Genomic DNA, 21,578 nt, shown 5'->3' with positions numbered 1-21,578 from the left:
AAGTGCGCCTGCGCGGAAGAGAAGCGGTGTCGAGTCCGGCCGGGCAGTAGAGGAAATTGCGGTAGTGACCCTCGGACCTCGCCATGAAGACCCGCTTTAGCACCATTGACCTCCGCGCCGTACTCGCGGAGCTGAACGCTAGGTACAGTCCCCTAAGTGACCAGGCTCGTGCGGGGATTGCAGGAGGCAGAGGCCGGGGTCCCATGGCGCAAACAGACCAGCTTGATGTGTTTCCTTATTTCTTAGTGCGTCTGTGGACCTGTCTAGGCCTGAGTGGGCAGGCGTGTGGTGTATTTCCTTTGGCCCTTAGGATACCCTGGGGGTCCCAGGCACCTCGTGCCCCGTCCCCCGCGTCCTTCCAGCTCTCTGGCTTGCCCCACTAGCGCGACGTTCTTGCATTGTTGGCCTGGGTTGTCCGGGTCGGGCAGGAAACGTTTGGTAAAACGTGAGACGCCAGAGTGGTCGTTTGCTCCAGAGGTTTCCAGACTGGAGGCTTGGTTTCTTGAACACCTCCCGCCCCTCACCCAAAAGAGAGAGAACATCGCCGTTTTAGCTGGGTTGAGCAGATTTGGACTGAGATCTGGATTCTAGTCTGGATTCTATTAGTCAGCCGTGTGAGCTTTGTCATGTTTTCGAGGCCCTCTTTTCTTTTTTTTCTCCCTTGTAATAAATTAATTGGATTATATTTCACTGTATTTCTCTCCCAAAATTGGGTCATTTGGAAGACGCAAGCTATAGTGTGGTGTTCCTAGAGCTGATAGACCACTTTTGTTTTAAAATCGTTACTCTTAAGCTTTGAGCTGAATGCCCAGATGGCTTTCAGACTCTGCTCCCCGGCTGACTCCGTATCCTTAGAGACTGAGATCCGCTCTTTGGAAGCTTTTATTAAATTATGTGTAGTTTTATGTTTCAAACAATAGTGTGGTATGTTACATGTTTCCTTTATCTTTGCAGCTTGCTAGGAATGAGAGTAAACAATGTTTATGATGTGGATAATAAGACATACCTTATTCGTCTTCAAAAGTAAGAACATTTTATAGGCTTATTTTCTCTTTGGCGATTAAGTGTGAGATTACTGATTTTTTTTTTTTTTACCTACATTTTAAGTCTTGTTTCAGTTAGCTTTGGCGTATACCCTGAAGAAAAATTTGACTTTTTTCTTCTACAGGCCAGACTTTAAAGCTACACTTTTACTTGAATCTGGCATACGAATTCATACAACAGAATTTGAGTGGCCTAAGAATATGATGCCGTCTAGTTTTGCCATGAAGGTAAACTTGTTACACTTGAAGCTAAATTTTAAGATTGCTCAAAGTTTTTAATTGGGGTTTCCTTCACTGTTACGAATAAAGTGCAGATGAAATGAAGGTAAAGGGAGTGGTTGACAGATAATGGGTTGAATAAAGTGAATATTTATTGGTTGACTTCTCCCCATTACCTTTCACATCCTGTTCTGCTCCAGATCTTGTTTCCACAGTCACTATTAGAGTTCAAACTTTTATCACATTCAGCCTTACAGTTCCTTAACTGTAGTCCACTTTTCCGCGTCAAAACAATTCTAAATTAGACCAACGTTAATGTTTTGTTTTTGTTTGTTTGTTTTTTTGAGACGGAGTCTCGCTCTGTCACCCAGGCTGGAGTGCGGTGGCACAGTCTTGGCTCACTGCAACCTCTGCCTCCCAGGTTCAAGTGATTCTCCTGCCTCAGCCTCCTGAGTAGCTGGGATTACAGGTGCATGCCAGTAGGCCCGGCTAATTTCTGTATTTTTAGTAGAGATGGGGTTTCACCATGTTGGCCAGTCTGATCTCGAACTCCTGACCTCAGGTGATCCGCCCATCTCAGCCTCCTGAAGTGCTGGAATTACAGGCATGAGCCACCACGCCTGGCCCAACATTAATTTTTTTAAAGTATAATTTTCATTAGTTATCTTTTATGGTTTCCTAATTTCTAAATCCATATTCTATAGCCTAACATTCTTGGCTTTCTGTGTTCTTCCTCCTCCCTGCCCCACCTTTTTTTCCTAGTCTTATCTTCCAGAGCTTACTTTTGTGAATCGTATTCCTCTACCCAGGGTTTTTTTTTTTTTTTTTGGAACACTCACTATCATTAATATGTTACTAAGTCTTTTTACTTTCCTCTTTTGTTTTTTCTATTAAAACAGATTTTTACATGTGTGGGCATGCTACCCATTCTTTTATTGATGTAACATATAGATTGAAAATTCATGTGGTACGCAAGACTTTTGAGTCAGATATACTTAACTTTGAATTAATGGCTTTGTCAGAAAGTAATTTTATAACCTGGAAAAGTTAATTAACCTCTTGGAACTTGGTTTCTTTAAATGTAAAATGTGGATTGTAGCTCCCTCATGAAATTATTGGATTAATTGAAATGACATATAAAACACCTAAAACAGGCCGAGCACGGTGGCTCATGCCTGTAATCCCAACACTTTGGGAGGCTGAGGCAGGTGGATCACTTGAGGTCAGAAGTTCAAGGCCAGCCCAGCCAACATGTTGAAACCCTGTCTCTACTAAAAATACAACATTAGCCAGGCGTGGTGGCACACACCTGTAATTCCAGCTACTTGGGAGGCTGGGGCAGGAGAACCACTTGAACCTGGGAGGTAGAGGTTGCAGTGAGCCAAGGTCACACTGTTTCACTCCAGCCTGGGCGACAGAGTGAGACTCTGTCTCAAAAAAAAAAAAAGACCTGAAACAATACCTGACGCATATTAGAATTCTATACTTGTTCATTTCCTTCTTGCTCTGCTCCTTACTTTGGAAATGTATCTGTTATGGCATTGAGTTATTTCATTAGAGGCTTTACAGAGAAGAGCTTTACCCCCCCAGCAATTTATAGAGTCTGTTTTGGATTACAAATTAGGTAAGTGTTCCCATATCACAAGGGCTTTCACAAAATTCTCAGATTATTAAAGTTTAATTTATTTAATAGTAACCCAAAATAGTTCTTTTGGGATCTGTCCTTAATAATAATGACAATAATAATGCTATGTGTTGTGTAGCACTTTTAAAGGCAGATGAATACTATGTATTTCATTTAAGTTGTTTAACAACTCAGTGGAATGTGAAAACAAATACAATTTCAGTTTTGTGGTTGAGGTAACAGGCCAGTGAGATAGGACACTGGGATTGTGTAAACATCTCCAAATGAGGCTACACTAATAGGAGGTCAGTCATTTTAAAAAATACTTAGAATTCTATGGGTTAGGTGTACATGTCAATCTAAATGTATAAAAAGATTTCCTCAATGGAGCAGACAATGTTAAGCACTTTATAAATAAAACAAAGAGCTGTTACTGTTGCATGGCACAGGTAGAGTTATGTCCATTATATGGTAAATCCCAGTGGTTGTTCCAGTATTCACATTTGGGGATGACAGCTATAGCTTTGTGGCACACAGCAGAAGGTTGATTTCACCAAGCTGTTGATAGGGAAATGAAACAAGCTTTAAATATGTACTGTGTGTCCATCTGTACTCTCCATGATAAATAATCCCCTTTTTACTGTTCCTTTATGTGAACTTCTGTCCTGTCAATGATGTCTTTTATCTTTATTTTTCTTGAATAAAATTATTACTGAGGGACTCTGGAAGAACTGATTGTGATTTTCCTTTAGGGATTTAAAGATATCCCTACATGTAGGTTACTGTTTAATCAAATCAGTATAGGTCATTCTTAAAACTACTGAGTTAAGGAGGAGCAGATTGTTTATTCTAGGAAGTTATTCTGCCTAAGTATATAAGTACATAAAATGAGAATTTCAGTTAATTCTCATTTTATTGAACTATAAGATCTGGAGAAGAACTCTTCTTAGTTATGAAAATGTTAGCATTTTAATAATGAATTTATGTGTTTCTTTTTTTTTTCCAGCCTTTGTCAAAGAGTGGATTTTTTTTTTTTAAAGGTGGTTTTAGATTAACTTACATAAAATTTGTTTTGTAGTTAAGTCCTTTTTTCTTTTTTCTTTTTTTTTTTTTTTTTTGATGGAGTCTTAGTCGCCAGGCTGGAGTGCAGTGGCATGGTCTTGGCTCACTACAACCTCAGTCTCCTGGGTTCAAGTGATTCTCCTGCCTCAACTTCCCAAGTAGCTGAGATTACAGGCATGTGCCATCATGCCTGGCTAATTTTTGTATTTTTAGTAGAGATGGGGTTTCACCATGTTGGCCAGGCTGGTCTTGAACTCCTGGCCTCGTGATCCACCCGCCTTGGACTCCCAAAGTGCTGGAATTACAGGTGTGAGCCACCATGCCCAGACTGTATTTGAGTGTTGAAGAAAGCATTCTTTCTTACTGGTCTTGACTAAGGGGTCTTTTATATTAAAAAATTAGAAACAATTGTAAGATATTTTAGAGGCTACAGAGTAGTCTTGTTACCAGTCCATGTCATACTTAAATATTTGTACAAAAAGACGGTACATGTAATCTAAAAGAATCGGTATTGCCAAGTAAATTGTATTTGGGTTTGACATGCTGATATTATTTTAATTGTTAATAAGAAAAAGAATCTTATGTCCAGGGATAGGAGGAAGGGGATTTAATAAAGAGAGAGAGTTATTACATTGGATTGAAATAGGTTAATCAAAAGCTTAGAGACGATACCAGGAAAATTCTCTTTGGGTTATATTAGTAAAGTTTGTAGGAATAAGCTGGGCACATTGGCAGGGCACTTGTAATCCTAGCTGCTTGGGAGGCTAAGGTGGGAGGATTGCTTGAGTCCAGGAGTTTGAGCCCTGCCTGGGCAATAGAGCGAGACTCTGTCCTTTGTTTTTTTTTTGTTTTGTTTTGTTTTTGAGACAGAGTCTCGCTCTGTTGCACAGGCTAGAGTGCAATGGCGCCATCTCGGCTCACTGCAATCTCCGCCTCCTGAGTTCAAGCGATTCTTCTGCCTCAGCCTCCTGAGTAGCTGGGATTACAGGCATATGCCAGCATGCCCAGCTAATTTTTGTATTTTTAGTAGAAATGGGGTTTCACCATATTGGCCAGGCTAGTCTTGAACTCCTGACCTCAAGTGATCCACCCACCTCGGCCTCCCAGAGTGTTGGGATTACAGGCCTGAGCCACTGCTCCCGGCAAAGACTCTCTCTCTTAAAAAGAAAAAAGAAAAGGAAGAATTAGTAGGGAGGGGTAACTGGATATAAGGTAGTGGACTAATTTACAGGATACCATAAGCCATAAGCTCATGGTCCATAGTTGATATATATTGGAAGCAGAAGATTAGTGGAAACCATTATTTAATTTTGAACATAAATGAAGCACACAAAAGGGAAATTTGGCATACTTAGAAGTGTCATCAAAGAGACTTAAAAAAAAAAAAAGGGACCGGGCGTGGTGGCACACGCCTGTAATCCTAACAATTTGGGAGGCTGAGGCGAACAGCTTGCCTGAGCTCAGGAGTTGGAGACCAGCCTGGGCAACATGGTGAAACCCCATCTCTATTAAAATACAGAAAATTAGCCGGGTGTGGTAGTGGGTGCCTGTAGTCCCAACTACTTAGGAGGCTGAGGCAGGAGGATTGCTTGAACCCAGGAGGCAGAAGTTGCAGTGAGCCGAGATTGTGCCACTGTACTCCAGCCTGGGTGACAAAGTGAGACTCCGTCTCCAAAAATAAATAAATAAATAAAAATACATAAATAAAGGTTGGTGGGCGCAGTGGCTCACGCCTGTAATCCCAGCACTTTAGGAGGCTGAGGTGGGCAGATCACAAGGTCAGAAGTTGGAGCTTCAGCCTGAGCAACATGGTAAAACCCCGTCTCTACTGAAAATATAAAAATTAGCCAGGCGTGGTGGCACACACATGTCATTTCAGCTACTCGGGAGGCTGAGGCAGGAGAATTGCGTGAACTTGGGAGGCGGAGGTTGCAGTGAGCTGAGATTGTGCCACTGCATTCCAGCCTAGGTGACAGAGCGAGACACTGTCTCAAAATAAAATAAAGGTGGTGGCTTTGAGTGAGGTCATTAGGACAACAACAAGGGATTTAGCAGTGGTATAAAGCAACAAAACAAATTTTGCTATAGGCCTGTCATTCTCTACTTAAAAGTTGAAAATAAAGACCTGGCTCAGTGGCTTACTCTTGTAATCCCAGCACTTTGAGAGGCCGAGGCAGGAGGATTGCTTGTGCCCAGGAGTTTGAGATTAGCCTGGGCAACATAGTGAGACCCTGTCTGTGCAAATAATGAAAAAATTAGCTGGGGATAGTGGCATGTGCCTGTGGTCCCAATCCTTAGGAGGCTGATGCAGGAGGATCACCTGAGCCAGGGAAGTCAAGGCTGCAGTGAGCCATGATCACACCACTGGGTTCCAGTTTGGGTGACAGAGCAAGACCCTGTCTTAAAAAAATGCAAATAAAACATCGTTTTGGAGTTAGCAGTGTTTATAATGTTTTCCCTCTTTTGTTTCTTTTACTTTATGACTATACTATTATTTACAATGTTTTAAATATTCCTGATGATAATGAAAAGAAGCTTATTTATAAACCAATACCAAATGGTTAGGAATTCACTTTTACTAAATGAATGCCTTTTTCTTTCTCTTACTAGTGCCGAAAACATTTGAAGAGTCGGAGATTAGTCAGTGCAAAACAGCTTGGTGTGGATAGAATTGTAGATTTTCAGTTTGGAAGTGATGAAGCTGCTTATCATTTAATCATTGAGCTCTATGATAGGGTAAGTTAAATTTGTGGGATTTGGTGAAGGAAAATTCATTATTAATCATTTTGCAATAGTGCTATATAACATGAGTGGGGAACATTTTTTTCTGTGTCAAAGGTTATTACTACTCTGGGAAATGGGTGCCACACAAATAAAATAAAATTTTCCGGTAATAACCTTCATTTTATCTGTAGGTCTGAGTTTAGGCAGACTTTAGCCATTTAGAAATAGCCTTGTGAAAATGTAGGAGATGAAGATCTGAGAAGTAAAGTATTTGGTACTTGACATTTCAGGACTAATACCATGCAACCAGAAAATAGTCAAATACAGTCATGCACTGATGCGCTGTATGTATAATGATATTTCAGTCAACAACAGACTGCGTGTAAACGTTGGTCCCGTAAGATGCTAATGGATCTAATATACTCTTACTGCTTAGTGACATCTTGATCCTGACCCTGTGTAGGCCTAGGCTGGTATGTGTGTTTGTGTGTTAGTTTTTAACAAAAATATTAAAAGTAAAAACAAAACAAAATTTGAATGGAAAAAAGCTTATAGAATAAAGATATAAAGAAAATATTGTACAGCTGTACGATACGTGTTTTAAGCTAAGTGTTACTACAAGAGTCAAAAAGTTAGAAAGTTTAAAGTTTATAAAGTAAAAAAGTTCCAGTAAGCTAAGGTTAATTTATTATTGAAGAAAGAAAAACATCTTAAAAACAAATTTGGCTGAGCACAGTGGCTCAGGCCGGTCGCACTGGCTCACACTTGTAATCTAGCATTTTGGGAGGCTGAGGAGGGAGGATCACCTGAGGTCAGGAGTTCAAGACCAGCCTGGCCAACATGGCAAAACCCCGTCTCTACTGAAAAATACAAAAATTAGCCGGGCGTGGTGGCGGGTGCCTATAATCCCAGCTACTTGGGAGGCTGAGGCAGGAGAATCACTTGAACCTGGGAGGCGGAGGTTCCAGTGAGCTAAGATTGCGCCACTGTGCTCCAGCCTGGGCTACAGAGCAAGACTTGGTCTCATAAATAAATTAACTAACTAACTAACTAACTTAATCTGGGCCAGGTGCGGTGGCTCACACCTGTAATCCCAGCACTTTGGGAGGCTGAGGCGAGTGGATCACCTGAGGTCAGGAGTTTGAGCCTAGCCCGCCCAACGTGGCAAAACCCCATCTCTACTGAAAATACAAAAATTAGCCTGGTGTGGTGGTGCGTGCCTGTAGTCCCAGCTACTCAGGAGGCTGAGGCAGGAGAATCACTTGAACCTGGGAGGTGGTGGTTGTAGTGAGCCGAGATCACGCCTTTGCACGTCAACCCAGGTGACAGAGTGAGATTCAGTCTCAAAAAACAAAAACAAAAACAATTTATATATAGAAATAAATACATAAATTTCATCTGGTCTGAAGTAAGCATAATTTTTTTTTTTTTTTTTTAATTTTTAATTTTTTATTTTTTATTATTATTTTTTAATTTATTTATTATTATTATACTTTAAGTTGTAGGGTACATGTGCATAACGTGCAGGTTTGTTACATATGTATACTTGTGCCATGTTGCTGTGCTGCACCCATCAACTCGTCATTTACATCAGGTATAACTCCCAATGCAATCCCTCCCCCCTCCCCCCTCCCCATGATAGGCCCTGGTGTGTGATGTTCCCCTTCCTGAGTCCGAGTGATCTCATTGTTCAGTTCCCTCCTATGAGTGAGAACATGCGGTGTTTGGTTTTCTGTTCTTGTGATAGTTTGCTAAGAATGATGGATTCCAGCTGCATCCAAGTCCCTACAAAGGACTCAAACTCATCCTTTTTTATGGCTGCATAGTATTCCATGGTGTATATGTGCCACATTTTCTTAATCCAATCTGTCACTGATGGACATTTGGGTTGATTCCAAGTCTTTGCTATTGTGAATAGTGCTGCAATAATGAGATACCATCTCACACCAGTTAGAATGGCAATCATTAAAAAGTCAGGAAACAACAGGTGCTGGAGAGGATGTGGAGAAATAGGAACACTTTTACACTGTTGGTGGGATTGTAAACTAGTTCAACCATTATGGAAAACAGTATGGCGATTCCTCAAGGATCTAGAACTAGATGTACCATATGACCCAGCCATCCCATTACTGGGTATATACCCAAAGGATTATAAATTATGCTGCTATAAAGACACATGCACACGTATGTTTATAGCATAATTTTTTAAAAAATTAAAAAATTTTAAAAAAAGCAAATTTAGTGTAGCCCAAGTGTGCAGTATTTATCAAGTCTATAGTAGTATACAGTAATGTCCCAGGCCTTCATATTCACTCACCATCACTCACCCAGAGCAGTTTTCAGTCCTGCAAGCTGCATTCATGGTAAGTGCCCTGTACAGGTGTTCCATTTTTAATCTTTTATACCAGGGGTCTTCAACCCCTGTGCCGCAGACTGGAAACGGTCTGTGGAACTGGACCATGGAACCGGGCCACATGGCAGGAGGTGAGCAGTAGGCAAGTGAGCATTACTTGCCTGAGCTCTGCCTCCTGTCGGATCAGTGGTGGCATTAGATTCTTATAGGAGCGTGAACCCTATTGTGAACTGTGCATGCAAGGAATCTGGGTTGCGTGCTTCTTGTGAGAATCTGATTCCTGATGATCTGAGGTGAAACGATTTCATCCGGAAACCATACCCCTGCACCCTCCATCCATGGAAAAATCATCTTCCATGAAACTGGTCCCGGGTGCCAAAGGTTGGGGACTGCTGTTTTTGTTTGTTTGTTTGTTGGTTTTGGTTTTTTTTTTTTTGAACCAGAGTCTCACTCTGTCGCCCAGGCTGCAGTGCAAGGGCATGATCTCAGCTCACTGCAACCTCCGCCTCCTGGGTTCAAGCAATTCTTGTGCTTCTGCCTCCCGAGTAGCTGGGATTACTGGCATGTACTACCATGCCCAGCTAATTTTTGTATTTTTAGTAGAGACGGGGTTTCACCATGTTGGCCAGACTGTTCTCAAACTCCTGACCTCAGGTGATCTGCTCGCCTCGGCCTCCCAAAGTGCTGGGATCACAGGTGTGAGCCACTGCGCCTGTCCTGGAACTGCTGTTGCAATACTATATTTTTACTGTACTTTTTGTGTATTTAGATATGCTTAGATACACAAATACTTGGCATTGTGTTACAATTGACTACAGTATTCAGTAACATGCTATACAGATTCCTAGCCTAGGAGCAATAGGTTATATTATATCCTTGGTGGATGTAGTAGGCTATACCGTCTAGGTTTGTGTAAGTATATTCTGTTATGTTCACACAACATGGAAGTTGCCTAAATGCATTTCTCGGAATGTATCCCCATTGTTAAGCAATGCATGACTGTACTGTTCATTTTTGGGTCTACCTTCTTTTATGCAATATTTTTTATTTTTTATTTTTTTGAGACAGAGTCTCGCTCTGTTGGCCAGGCTGGAATTCAGTGACATGATCAGGGCTTACTGCAAACTCGGCCTCCTGGGCTCAAGTGACCCTCTTGCCTTAGCCTTCCATGTAGCTGGTACCACAGATGTGCACCACCACGCCTGGCCAATTTTTTGATTTTTTGTAGAGACGGACTCTCACTTTGTTGCCCAGGCTGATCTTGGACCTCTGGCTCAAACGATCTTCCCACCTAAACCTCCTAAAGTGTTGGGATTACGGGGGTGAGCCACCGCACCTGACTCTTTTATTCAATATATAATGTCTGTGAGATTCATTGATGTTGAGAATTCCCTTAGCTCCACATCCTTAGCAACCTTTGATAGGATCTCTTAGAGGTCTTTTATCTAATCTGATTATGAGCCCTTTGCTGATTATTTGTGTTGTAAATGTCCTTTTCTACTCTGAGTTTTTACTCTTCTTTTCTTTTCTTTTTTTTTTTTTTTTTAACTCTTTTTGAGAATAAGTCTCGCTCTGTCACCAGGCTAGAATGCAGTGGTGCGATCTCGGCTCACTGCAACCTCCGCCTCCTGGGTTCAAGTGATTCTCCTGCCTCAGCCTCCCGAGTAGCTGGGATTACAGGCGCCTGCCACCACGCCCAGCTAGTTTTTGTACTCTTAATAAGACGGTTTCACCATGTTGGCCAGGCTGGTCTTGAACTCCTGACCTCAGGTAATCTGCCCGCCTTGGCCTCCCAAAGTGCTGGGATTACAGGCATGAGCCACTGCACCTGGCCTGGTACTATTTTTTCAACACTTAGTAATTTCTAGTTATCTATCTCTCTAATCAAGGTAAATGGTGGCTACATTTACTGAAGCCACTTATGTTGCAATCTGTCATTTCAGATGAATTTGGGATTACTCCCACTGTATTCTATGACTATGTTGTAAGCAGTTGTAAGGCATTTTTGACTATTTTTGTGGATGCTTCTTTGTATTTTAATTACACCTGTAGAGTAACTCTTATCTTCACTGTAATAAATTTGGAAGGTGATATTCTTTCATTAGCTTTATTTTCATTATGTTCCCCCTTCTTTTTTATTGAAAAGGTTATCTAGCAGTATTAAATTTTAAAGTCTTTAATTCTAAATTTTTAAGAAGTAATTTCATTTTAACCTACATATGCCTTCCATTTTCTAGAATACAACTTTTTTGTGTGTCTTGCTATGTTTTACCTAACATTATTTATATTTTCCTTTTTTTTTTTTTAACATAGTTTCCATTAGGTAACCTCTTTTTACTGTTTTGTTGTGTTGATCTATCATAATTAAATTTCCCTAATTTTTACATCTAGGCTGTTTGGGTTTTTTTTTTTTTTTAAACTGTTGTAAATAAATTTCAGTGAACATCCTTAAGCATATTGCCTTTGGTTTTACTGGAGTGTTGGAGTTACTTCATTGGGCTACATTACCAAATGTGGAAATACGTGGGCAAAGGGTATAACTAACTGTATTGCTCTTGCCACGTAACTATTACTATTAAAAGACAAATTGCAAGTGAAAGGATAATATGTTCCTTGCCTGGCTGGCTTCTGAAATTGACCACATTTTCTTTCTCAATTTTTTTTTTTTTTTTTTTTAAGACAGAGTTTCGCTCGTTTCCCAGGCTGGAGTGCAATGGCGGAATCTCAGCTCACTGCAATCCCCGCCTCCCAGGTTTAAGCGATTCTCCTGCCTCAGCCTCCTGAGTAGCTGGGATTACAGTCATGTGCCACCACACCTGGCTAATTTTGTATTTTCAGTAGAGACAGGGTTTCTCCATGTTGGTCAAGCTGGTTTTGAACTCCCAACCTCAGGTGATCCTCCCGCCCCAGCCTCCCAAAGTGCTGGGTTACAGGTGTGAGCCACCATGCCTGGCTTCTTTCTCAATTTTTAAGTAGTTTCAAAAATGATTTGATTTGTTTTTTTCTGTTTTGTTTGTTTTGTTATTTCCTTTTTTTTTTTTTTTTTTTTTTTGGAGACAGAGTTTGCTCTTGCTGCCCAAGCTGGAATGCAATGGTGCGATCTTGGCTCACTACAACCTTCATCTCCCAGGTTCAAGTGATTCTCCTGCCTCAGCCTCCCAAGTAGCTGGGATTACAGGCACCTGCCACCACACCCAGCTAACTTTTGTATTTTTAGTAGAGATGGAATTTCACCATGTTGGCCAGGCTGGTCTCAAAGTCCTGACTTCAAGTGATCTGCCCCCCTTGGCCTTCCACAGTGCTGGGGTTACAGGTGTGAGCCACCGTGCCCAGCCTCAAAAATGATTTGAAAGAGCACTAAATTATATTTTATTCTATTGCAGGGGAACATTGTTCTTACAGATTATGAGTACGTAATTTTAAATATTCTAAGGTTTCGAACTGATGAGGCAGATGATGTTAAATTTGCTGTTCGTGAACGCTATCCACTTGATCATGCTAGAGCTGCTGAACCTTTGCTTACTTTGGAAAGGTAAAGTGTTTTGTTTTTAAACCCTTTTCATATTGTATTAAAATGTGCTGGGCAACATAATGAGACTCTGTCTCTTAAAAAAAAGGTAAAATGGGTCATATGTCAGAACATGAAATAAAATATTTTGTTTTACTTAGATAATGTAACTCAATTTAGACTATTTGAACTACGTAAATATGCATGTAAGCAATTAAGCCTTATTTGGGAGAGGCAAATGTATGTCTTTAGGTGCTGTTTTTTTTTTTTGAGACGGAGTCTTGCCTTGTTGCTCAGGCTGGAGTGCAGTGGCATGATCTCAGCTCACTGCAACCTCTGCATCCCAGGTTCAAGTGATTCTGCTGCCTCAGCCTCCCAAGTAGCTGGGACTACAGGTACGCGCCACCATGTGCAATTAATTTTTGTATTTTTAGTAGAGATAGGGTTTCACCATGTTAGCCAGGCTGGTCTTGATCTCCTGACCTCAGGCAATCTGCCTGCCTCGGCCTCCCAAAGTGCTGGGATTATAGGCATGAGCCACCACGCTCAGTTGTCTTTAGTTTTTTTAGAGGTGGTGTCTCACTCCTCCTTCCCTGAGGCTACAGTGCAGTTGGCGTGATCATAGCTCACTGCAGTCTTGAACTCCTGGGCTCAAGCAATCCTCCTGCCTCAGCCTCCCAAGTAGGTGGGACTACAGGAGCACACCACAATGCCTGACTAATTTAAAAATGTTTTTTTTAGAGATGGGGTCTTGCTTTGTTGCCCAGACTGATCTCAAACTTATGGCTTTAGCAATCCTTCCACTTCAGCCTTCTAAAGTGTTGGAGTTACAGGCATGAGTGATCGGGCCCAGCCAATGTCCTTCTTTTTCATTTTAATTTTTTTTAATTTTAAATTTTAAATTAAAAAATATGGAACACTTAAATTTCCTGTCATCCTTGTGCAGGGGTCGTGCTAATCTCTGTATCGTTCTAATTTTAGTATATATGCTGCTGAAGCAAGCCCAATGTGTTTTTTAGCTAAGTTTTGGGTTACTTCAAATGGTTATGATTTCTTGGTAAATTGGGGAGACTTACTAGCTACTCTGTGAGAAGACAGATGGATGTGCAGAGGACAAAGGGAGATAAATTCTGGTTTACATAAGAAAAAGGGAAGTAAGGTGAGGTAAAGTGATGATTGTACCTGTATTCATCACTTATTTTGTATTTCAGCTGTATTCCTGCTAGCTGGAAGGCCCTGCTGACTGATATTCTACAGCAGTCGTTCTTAAAGTTTAACATACATCATTTCTTTGTTCCTTCTTTACTCCCGCTGCTTCACTTAACTAGCCTACATTACATAAATAAATAAAGTTGGTCAGGCGCGGTGGCTCACGCCTGTAATCCCAGCACTTTGGGAGGCCGACGTGGGTGGATCATGAGGTCAGGAGATCGAGACCATCCTGGCTAACATGATGAAACCCCGTCTCTACTAAAAATACAAAAAATTAGCCAGGTATGGTGGCGTGCGCCTGTAGTCCTAGCTACTCAGGAGGCCAATGCAGGAGAATGGCGTGAACCCGGGAGGCGGAGCTTGCAGTGAGCCGAAATCGCACCACTGCACTCCAGCCTGGGCGACAGAGGGAGACACCGTCACAAAAACAAAAACAGAAGCAAACAAAAAAGGTTATTAGATACTTAATTAGGTAAAGCCATTTTGAATATTAAGATATGGCATGAAACTTTACAAACTTTTAACTTTTATAGAAAAATGTCAGTTTTATGTCATTTATATGTGGGCACATTGCTGATGAACAATATGTCTTGGTCAAAAAAATACTGGCTGCTTTTAGAAAACTGCTGTTCAAGAACCTGGTAATCTTGGATAAATTACTTTTATGATCCATTTTCTCACAACAGAAGAACAAATTCCTGTTACATTTCAGATTATTGTAAAGATCAGGTGAACTGGTAAGATGAAAGTAGTGTGAATATGAAGATTGCTATAAGGTTTATTTAATATATGATAGTAAGAGACATGTCAATTTTGTTTCACAGCTTGACTGAAATAGTAGCCAGCGCACCTAAGGGTGAACTGCTGAAGAGAGTGCTTAACCCATTGCTTCGTGAGTATTCCTGCGAATAGCAGTGAACTGTTTGCAAGACAGTGTGGTGTTCAGGAATGTATTGAAATCTTTTATGCTTTTATTAGAAAATTTGAACAAAAAGCTTAAAGTGATTCTGGAGTAAGTAGGAGTTTATTGTCAAATAAAGAGAAGTTAAACCACATGAAGTCTGAGCTTTATCTATTAGATTTTATTTCAAAGCAACACAGATTGTGTTATCTGGTACTTCAGTGCTAATGGTAGTATTCTAAGACATCAGATTTTTTCATTGTGAGTCTTTGATTTAATAACCACTTAGCTTAGCTTTTTTTTTTTTTTTTTTTTTTAATTGGTGGGCTTCAGGGCATCCCAGCATCTGACAGGTCCTTTTGATCCCAATAAGCATTTTTGATCCCAATATACTTTATACTTAAGAAGATCATCACTTAGCCCTATATTAAGGAATCTAGAGAAGACATAGAGGGAGGCAGGTACCATTGATTACTGAGCACTAGAGAGTTACTCTTCCTCTCTTATGAAATTGGAATGTATTCAAAGTTATCTTTAGAACTTTCCAACTGTTAGTATAGCATGTATAAAATTTGTGTGTTTCATTTAAGCCAATGTCTCCCTGGCAAATGCAGATTTCTTTTTTAATTTAATTTTTTTTATTTTAGAGGTAGGGTCTCATTATGTTGCCCAGGCTGGTCTCAAACTCCTGAGCTCAAGCAGTCCACCCACCTCGGCCACTCAGTTGCTGGGATTATAGGTGTGAGCCCCCACACTTGGCCTTCCCCTGGCAAATTTCTGTAATGTTTGAAATCAGATATTACAGGTTGAACATTCCTAATGTGAAAATCTTAAGCCTAAAATTATTATTTTTTTTGAGACAGAGTCTCTCTCTGTCACCAGGCTGGAGTGCAGTGGTGCAATCTCGGCTCACGGCAACCTCTGCCTCCCGGGTTCAAGCAATTCTCCTGCCTCAGCCTCCCGAGTAGCCGGGACTACAGGCGTGCGCCACTACGCTCAACTAATTTTTTTTGTATTTTTAGTAGAAACAGGGTTTCACCATGTTGGCCAGCATGGTCTCAATCTCTTGACCTCATGATCCACCTGCCTTGGCCTCCCAAAGTGCTGGGATTACAGGCGTGAGCCACCATGCCTGGCCTGAAGTCTGAAACTTTTTGAGCACAGACATGATGCCACAGGTGGAAAATTCCACACTGACCCTATGTGACAGCTATACAGAATTATTTAAAATATTGTATAAAATCACCTCCAGGCTATATTGTGTAAAGTTATAAATGAACTTTGTGTTTAGACTTGGGTTGCATCCCCAAGATATCTCATTATGTATATGCAGATATTCCAAAATGTGAAAAAATCTGAAATCTGGAACACTTCTATCCCAACACATCACATAAGGGATACTCAACTTATATGTCCTCTAACTGTTCACTTTTTTTTCAAAGGAGTTTTGGCATTTGGCATTTCAAAAGATCTTTTGCATTTCCCAAGTGTCTCACTCTGTTGCCCAGGCTGAAGTGCAGTGCCACAAACACTGCTCACTGCAGCTTCAACCTCCCAGGCTCAGGCCATCCTCCTGCCTCAGCCCCCCAAGTAGATGGGATTACAGGGATGCACTCCTGGCTAATTTTTCTATTTGGTAGAGACAGAGTTTTGCCATGTTGTCCAGGTTGGTCTCGAACTCCTGAACTCAAGCAATCTGCCCGCCTCAGCCTCCCAAAGTGCTGGGATTACAGGCGTGAGCAACTGCGCCCAGCCTGCATTTCCTTATAAAATTTAGAGTTGACTTGTTACTTTCTACGAAAAAAGCCTCGTAGGATTTTGATAAGGATTACGTTATTACTATTATTTGAGACAATCTCATTCTGTTGCCCAGGCTGGAGTGCAGTGGCATGATCTCAGCTCACTGCAACCTCCACCTCCTGGGTTCAAGTGATTGGCTTGCCTCACCCTCCCATGTAGCTGGGATTACAAGTGTGCGCCACCACACCCACTAAGTTTTGTATTTTTAGTGGAGATGGGGTTTCACCTTCTTGGCCAGGCTGGTCTTAATTACAGCTGTGAGCCACTGCCTGGCCTGGTAAGGATTACACTAAGTCTATGGATCAGTTTGGGGAGAATTGCCATTTTAACTAACATTGAGTCTTCTATGAAGAGAGAATGTCTGACTGTTTATTTAGATCTTTAATTTCTCTCAGTTAGATTTATTCCTAAACATTCTATTCTTTTTGATGCTATTCTCAGTGGAATTGTTTTCTTAATTTCATTTTTGCATAGAAATACTATTGATTTCTATATATTGGTTTTTGTATCCTACAAACCTGATAAACTTGTTTATTCATTCTAGTAGGTTTTTTTTTTTGGGGGGTTCCTTAGGATTTTTTAACATATGGGATCATGTCATCTGTGAATAAGGATGCTTTACTTCTTCCTTTAGAATCTGAATGCTATTAATTAATTTGCCTTATTGTGCTAGCTGTAGCCTCCAGTACAATGTTGAATAGCAGTGTGAGACTGAATATTCTTTCCTTGTTCCTGATCTTAGGGGGATAATATTCAGTCCTTCACCAATAATTATCATGTTAGCTATAGGTTTTTCATAGGTGTCCTTATAAGGTTGAGAATGCTCCTCTATTCCTAGTTTATTGAGAGTTTTTATTAGGAATTAGTGTTGAATTTTGTCAAATGCTTTTTCTGCATCTACTGAAATGATATATGGCCTTTTTCCTTTATTTATTAATATGGGATATTAACCAATTTTTGGTTGCTAAACCAACCTTGCATTCTGGGGATAAGTCCTCATTGTGGTTGAAGCCCATTAAATTCCTATAACTTGCACTGACTTTTGTAAGTTAATTGTAGTCTCAAATTTCTTTAAGGACTAGAACTGTCATTTCTTTTTTTGGAGGGGGGGCGGGAGGGGCGGGGAATGGAATTTCACTCTTGTTGCCCAGGCTGCAGTGCAATGGCGTGATCTTGGCTCACCACAACCTCCGCCTCCCAGGTTCAAACGATTCTCCTGCCTCAGCCTCCCTAGTAGCTGGGATTATAGGCATGCGCCACCACACCCGGCTAATTTATTATATTCTTAGTAGAAACGGGGTTTCTCCATGTTGGTCAGGCTGCTCTCGAGCTCCTGACCTCAGGTGATCCTCCTGCCTCAGCCTCCCAAAGTGCTGGGATTATAGGCGTGAGCCACCACACCCAGTCTGAGAACTAGAATTGTCATTACTAAATAACACTTCAAAATAAATAAACTTATTGTTGTTTTCGCTGGCTACTGTTATTGAGTGGATCATTGATATTGGGATATAAATTTGTGCTATATTTTGAATGTTAAATTTTAGGCTGGGTCATGGTGGCTCACACCTGTCATCTCAGCACTTTGGGAGGTCAGGGTGGGTGGATCACCTGAGGTTAGGAGTTTGAGACCAGCTTGGACAACATGGTGAAACCCCGTCCCTACTAAAAATACAAAAATTAGCTGGGCGTGGTGGTAGGTGCCTGTGATCCCAGCTACTCGGGAGGCTGAGGCGGAAGGTGGGAGGCGGAGGTTGCAGTGAGCCAAGATTGTACCATTGCACTCCAGCCTGGGTGATGGGTAAAACTCCATCTCAAAAAACAAAAACAAAAAGAAACAATTTATGGGAAAATACTAAAAGTAATATCCTCTGCATTTATAGCCTATGGACCAGCTCTCATTGAACACTGTCTTATAGAAAATGGATTCTCGGGTAATGTCAAAGTGGATGAAAAACTTGAAACTAAAGGTATGTCTGCATGGTACATTTTCATTTATTTCGTTTTTTTTTTTAACGATTTTTTGTGGGAAAAATTTTTTATGGGAAAGTAATAAGGGAGCAGGTGGTTCTAGAATGAAAAACATTTGACCAAGCACAGTGGCTCATGCCTGCAATCCCAGCACTTTGGGAGGCTAAGACAGGAGGATCACTTAAGCCTGGGTGTTTCAGGCTGCAGTGGGTGGTCACTGCACCGCTGCACTCCAGCCTGAGCAACAGAGTGAGACCCCAATCTCAAAAAAAACCCCACAAAAACAAATATCACCACCCTCAAAAAAAAAAAAATTGAATGAGATTTTAGTGAATGTTTTAGTTTTGGCAGTATATGAAATCAGTGCAGCCATAAAATGACAACAGGTGCTGGTGGTGATGTTTTGTTTTTGTTTTTATAAAATGACTCTGATGTTTGTGTGGAGCAAAAGCATGTGAAAATGTTCAGGATAACTCTGGAAAATACTAGTAATGATTTCCTATTATTACTGTCTGTGTAACCCTTCACAGATTAAAATACGAAGCTATAGTAATTAAAACTGTAAGTTTTTGAAGAAGGAATGGCATAAAGAATCCAAAAATAGTTAGAAATAATTTGGGAATTTAGTTTATGAACAAAGTTCCTTTCAGGTCATGGAGGGAAGGGTGGATGATTCAATAAAAGCTGCTTGGACAATAGTCTGGTCAAAACGTAACCATATACCCACATCTACTGATTACAAACATGAAATCACTATCTCTAATTTTCTTGAACACTACATTATTTCATAAGCACTTTCCTGTTTTTCTGCATAGTTGTTTAGCCATGATTGATTGACTTAATTGGCACTCCTTTATTCTTTTTTTCCCCCACCATTAGATATTGAAAAAGTACTTGTTTCTCTGCAGAAAGCGGAAGACTATATGAAAACAACATCCAACTTCAGTGGGAAGGTAGCACCATGTATACTTACTATATATTGTGATTTATTTGGGTTTTCAGAAATTAAATATTCATTAAAGGATCATTATATATAAATTTTATTTTAATTTGGAAGATTGTTACCTGTAATATACTTATTCCAGGATTTGTTTTGTTTTGTTTTGTTTTGTTTTGTTTTTTGAGACGGAGTCTGGCTCTGTAGCCCAGACTGGAGTGCAGTGGCCGGATCTCAGCTCACTGCAAGCTCCGCCTCCCGGGTTTACGCCATTCTCCTGCCTCAGCCTCCCGAGTAGCTGGGACTACAGGCTCCCGCCACCTCGCCTGGCTAGTTTTTTTTTGTATTTTTTTAGTAGAGACGGGGTTTCACCGTGTTAGCCAGGATGGTCTCGATCTCCTGACCTCTTGATCCGCCCGTCTCGGCCTCCCAAAGTGCTGGGATTACAGGCTTGAGCCACTGTGCCCTTGTTTTGTTTTGTTTTGAAACGGAGTCTCGCTGTGTCGCCCAGGCTGGAGTGCAGTGGTGTGATCTCGGCTCATTGCAAGCTCCGCCTCCCGGGTTCACGCCGTTTTCCTGCCTCAACCTCCCGAGTAGCTGGGACTACAGGCGCCCGCCACCATGCCTGGCTAATTTTTTTTTTTTGTATTTTTAGTAGAGACGGGGTTTCACCATGTTAGCCAGGATGGTCTCGATCTCCTGACCTTGTGACCCACCCACCTCAACCTCCCAAAGTGCTAGGATTACAGGCGTGAGCCACCGCGCCCGGCCAGGATGTTTGTTTTGTTTTGTTTTGTTTTTTGAGACAGTCTTGCTCTGTTACCCAGGCTGGAGTGCAGTGGCACGATCTTGGCTCATTGCAACCTCTACCTCCCTGGTTGAAGTGATTCTCCTGTCTCAGCCTCCCGAGGAGCTGGGACTATAGGCACGTGCCACCATGCCTGGCCAGTTTTTATATTTTCAGTAGAGATGGGGTATCACCTTGTTGGCCAGGCTGGTCTCGAACTCCTGACCTCAAGTGATCTGCCCACCTCAGCCTCCCAAAGTGCTGGGATCATAGACATGGGCCACTGCACCCGACCCAGGATAGTGTTTTAAAAATTTCTGTTGGTTTGTAAGTTTTTTTCTGTTCCCTTTTATAGAAAGTACAATGACAGGTTAGTATTGGCTCTTCAGAAAAGTTGAGGAATTTACAATTATTTCTTTAGTTGTTTTAGATAGAGAAGCACATTTTCATTTGTCAGCCCTTTTCAAAAATGTTGTGATTTACAGTTCCCAGCCATTAAGCATTTTCTGAATTACCTTGGAGCTTATGATTGTTTTTCTTCCCTTTTCAAAGTATAACTCTATTTATAGAAAATTAAAATTAATACCAGTCATAGAAAGTAAACCTTTGGGCTAGGTGCAAATTAATATCAGTCACAGAAACTAAATCTTTGGGCCAGGTGCAGTGGCTCACACCTGTGATCCCAGCACTTTTGGAGGCCAAGGTGGGCGGATCACTTGAGACCAAGAGTTCAAGACCACCCTGGCCATCATGGCAAAACCTGTGTCTCTACTAAAAATACAAAAATTAGCCAGGTATGGTGGTGCACACCTGTAATCCTAGCTCCTTGGGAGGCTGAGGCATGAGAATCGCTTGAACCAGGAGGCAGAGGTTGCAGTGAGCCAAGAATACACCACTGCACTCGAGCCTGGGTGACGGAGCGAGTGAGATTCTGTATTGAAAAATAAAAAGAAAGAAAGAAAGTAAATCTTTGTTAATTATGAATAGGAATGATTTTAATACTGGATTTTTGTAGGGATATATCATTCAGAAAAGAGAAATAAAACCAAGCTTGGAAGCAGATAAACCAGTTGAAGACATACTCACGTAAGCATATAGGCATGGGTCGATTTGCTTTGGATGTTTGTTAATGTTCTTGATTGTGATATAATAAATTTGTTTTACAGGTACGAGGAATTTCATCCTTTCCTGTTTTCTCAACATTCACAATGTCCATATATAGAATTTGAATCATTTGACAAGGTGGGTTTTCCATTCTGTTTCTTTACCAGTTAGTTAGCATGATATGAGCTGTTAATATCAACTTGCTTCTATTGAGGAATTGAAACTATACTTGCTTTACATTCACTATGAATCTGGGCATTAAAGATCAGTGTAGTCACAGATACAGCTGTTGGAAATAATTGTTGCCACTTTATTTTAGGATGAAGGACCAGAGAT

The 21,578-nt window shown here is 41.0% G+C and overlaps 1 protein-coding gene and 1 pseudogene across 3 annotated transcripts in view; one reads left to right on the top strand and one right to left on the bottom strand.

Moving 5' to 3' along the window:
• The window catches only part of NEMF (nuclear export mediator factor), a 69,714-nt gene continuing 48,136 nt past the window's right edge, over positions 1 to 21,578 (top strand). Inside the window, exons 1-10 of one of the 3 annotated variants that reach the window (XM_015143655.3) lie at positions 1 to 142; positions 955 to 1,023; positions 1,169 to 1,271; positions 6,559 to 6,684; positions 12,409 to 12,557; positions 14,570 to 14,637; positions 18,327 to 18,413; positions 19,294 to 19,367; positions 21,154 to 21,224; positions 21,305 to 21,380. In XM_015143655.3, the coding sequence (XP_014999141.2) occupies positions 84 to 142; positions 955 to 1,023; positions 1,169 to 1,271; positions 6,559 to 6,684; positions 12,409 to 12,557; positions 14,570 to 14,637; positions 18,327 to 18,413; positions 19,294 to 19,367; positions 21,154 to 21,224; positions 21,305 to 21,380 (882 nt within the window). In that variant the 5' untranslated portion in view covers positions 1 to 83. The remainder of the gene's footprint in view (positions 143 to 954; positions 1,024 to 1,168; positions 1,272 to 6,558; positions 6,685 to 12,408; positions 12,558 to 14,569; positions 14,638 to 18,326; positions 18,414 to 19,293; positions 19,368 to 21,153; positions 21,225 to 21,304; positions 21,381 to 21,578) is intronic. The other 2 variants (XM_077940964.1, XM_028851536.2) reach the window with 2 other exon arrangements.
• On the bottom strand, positions 13,439 to 13,534 carry LOC114679775 (U6 spliceosomal RNA; annotated as a pseudogene).

The sequence above is a fragment of the Macaca mulatta genome, chromosome 7 (genome assembly GCF_049350105.2).
Source record: "Macaca mulatta isolate MMU2019108-1 chromosome 7, T2T-MMU8v2.0, whole genome shotgun sequence".
NCBI classification, from domain to species: Eukaryota; Metazoa; Chordata; class Mammalia; order Primates; family Cercopithecidae; genus Macaca; species Macaca mulatta.
The sequence above is the reverse complement of the archived record's forward strand: the minus strand, read 5'-3'. Positions and strand labels throughout refer to the sequence as shown.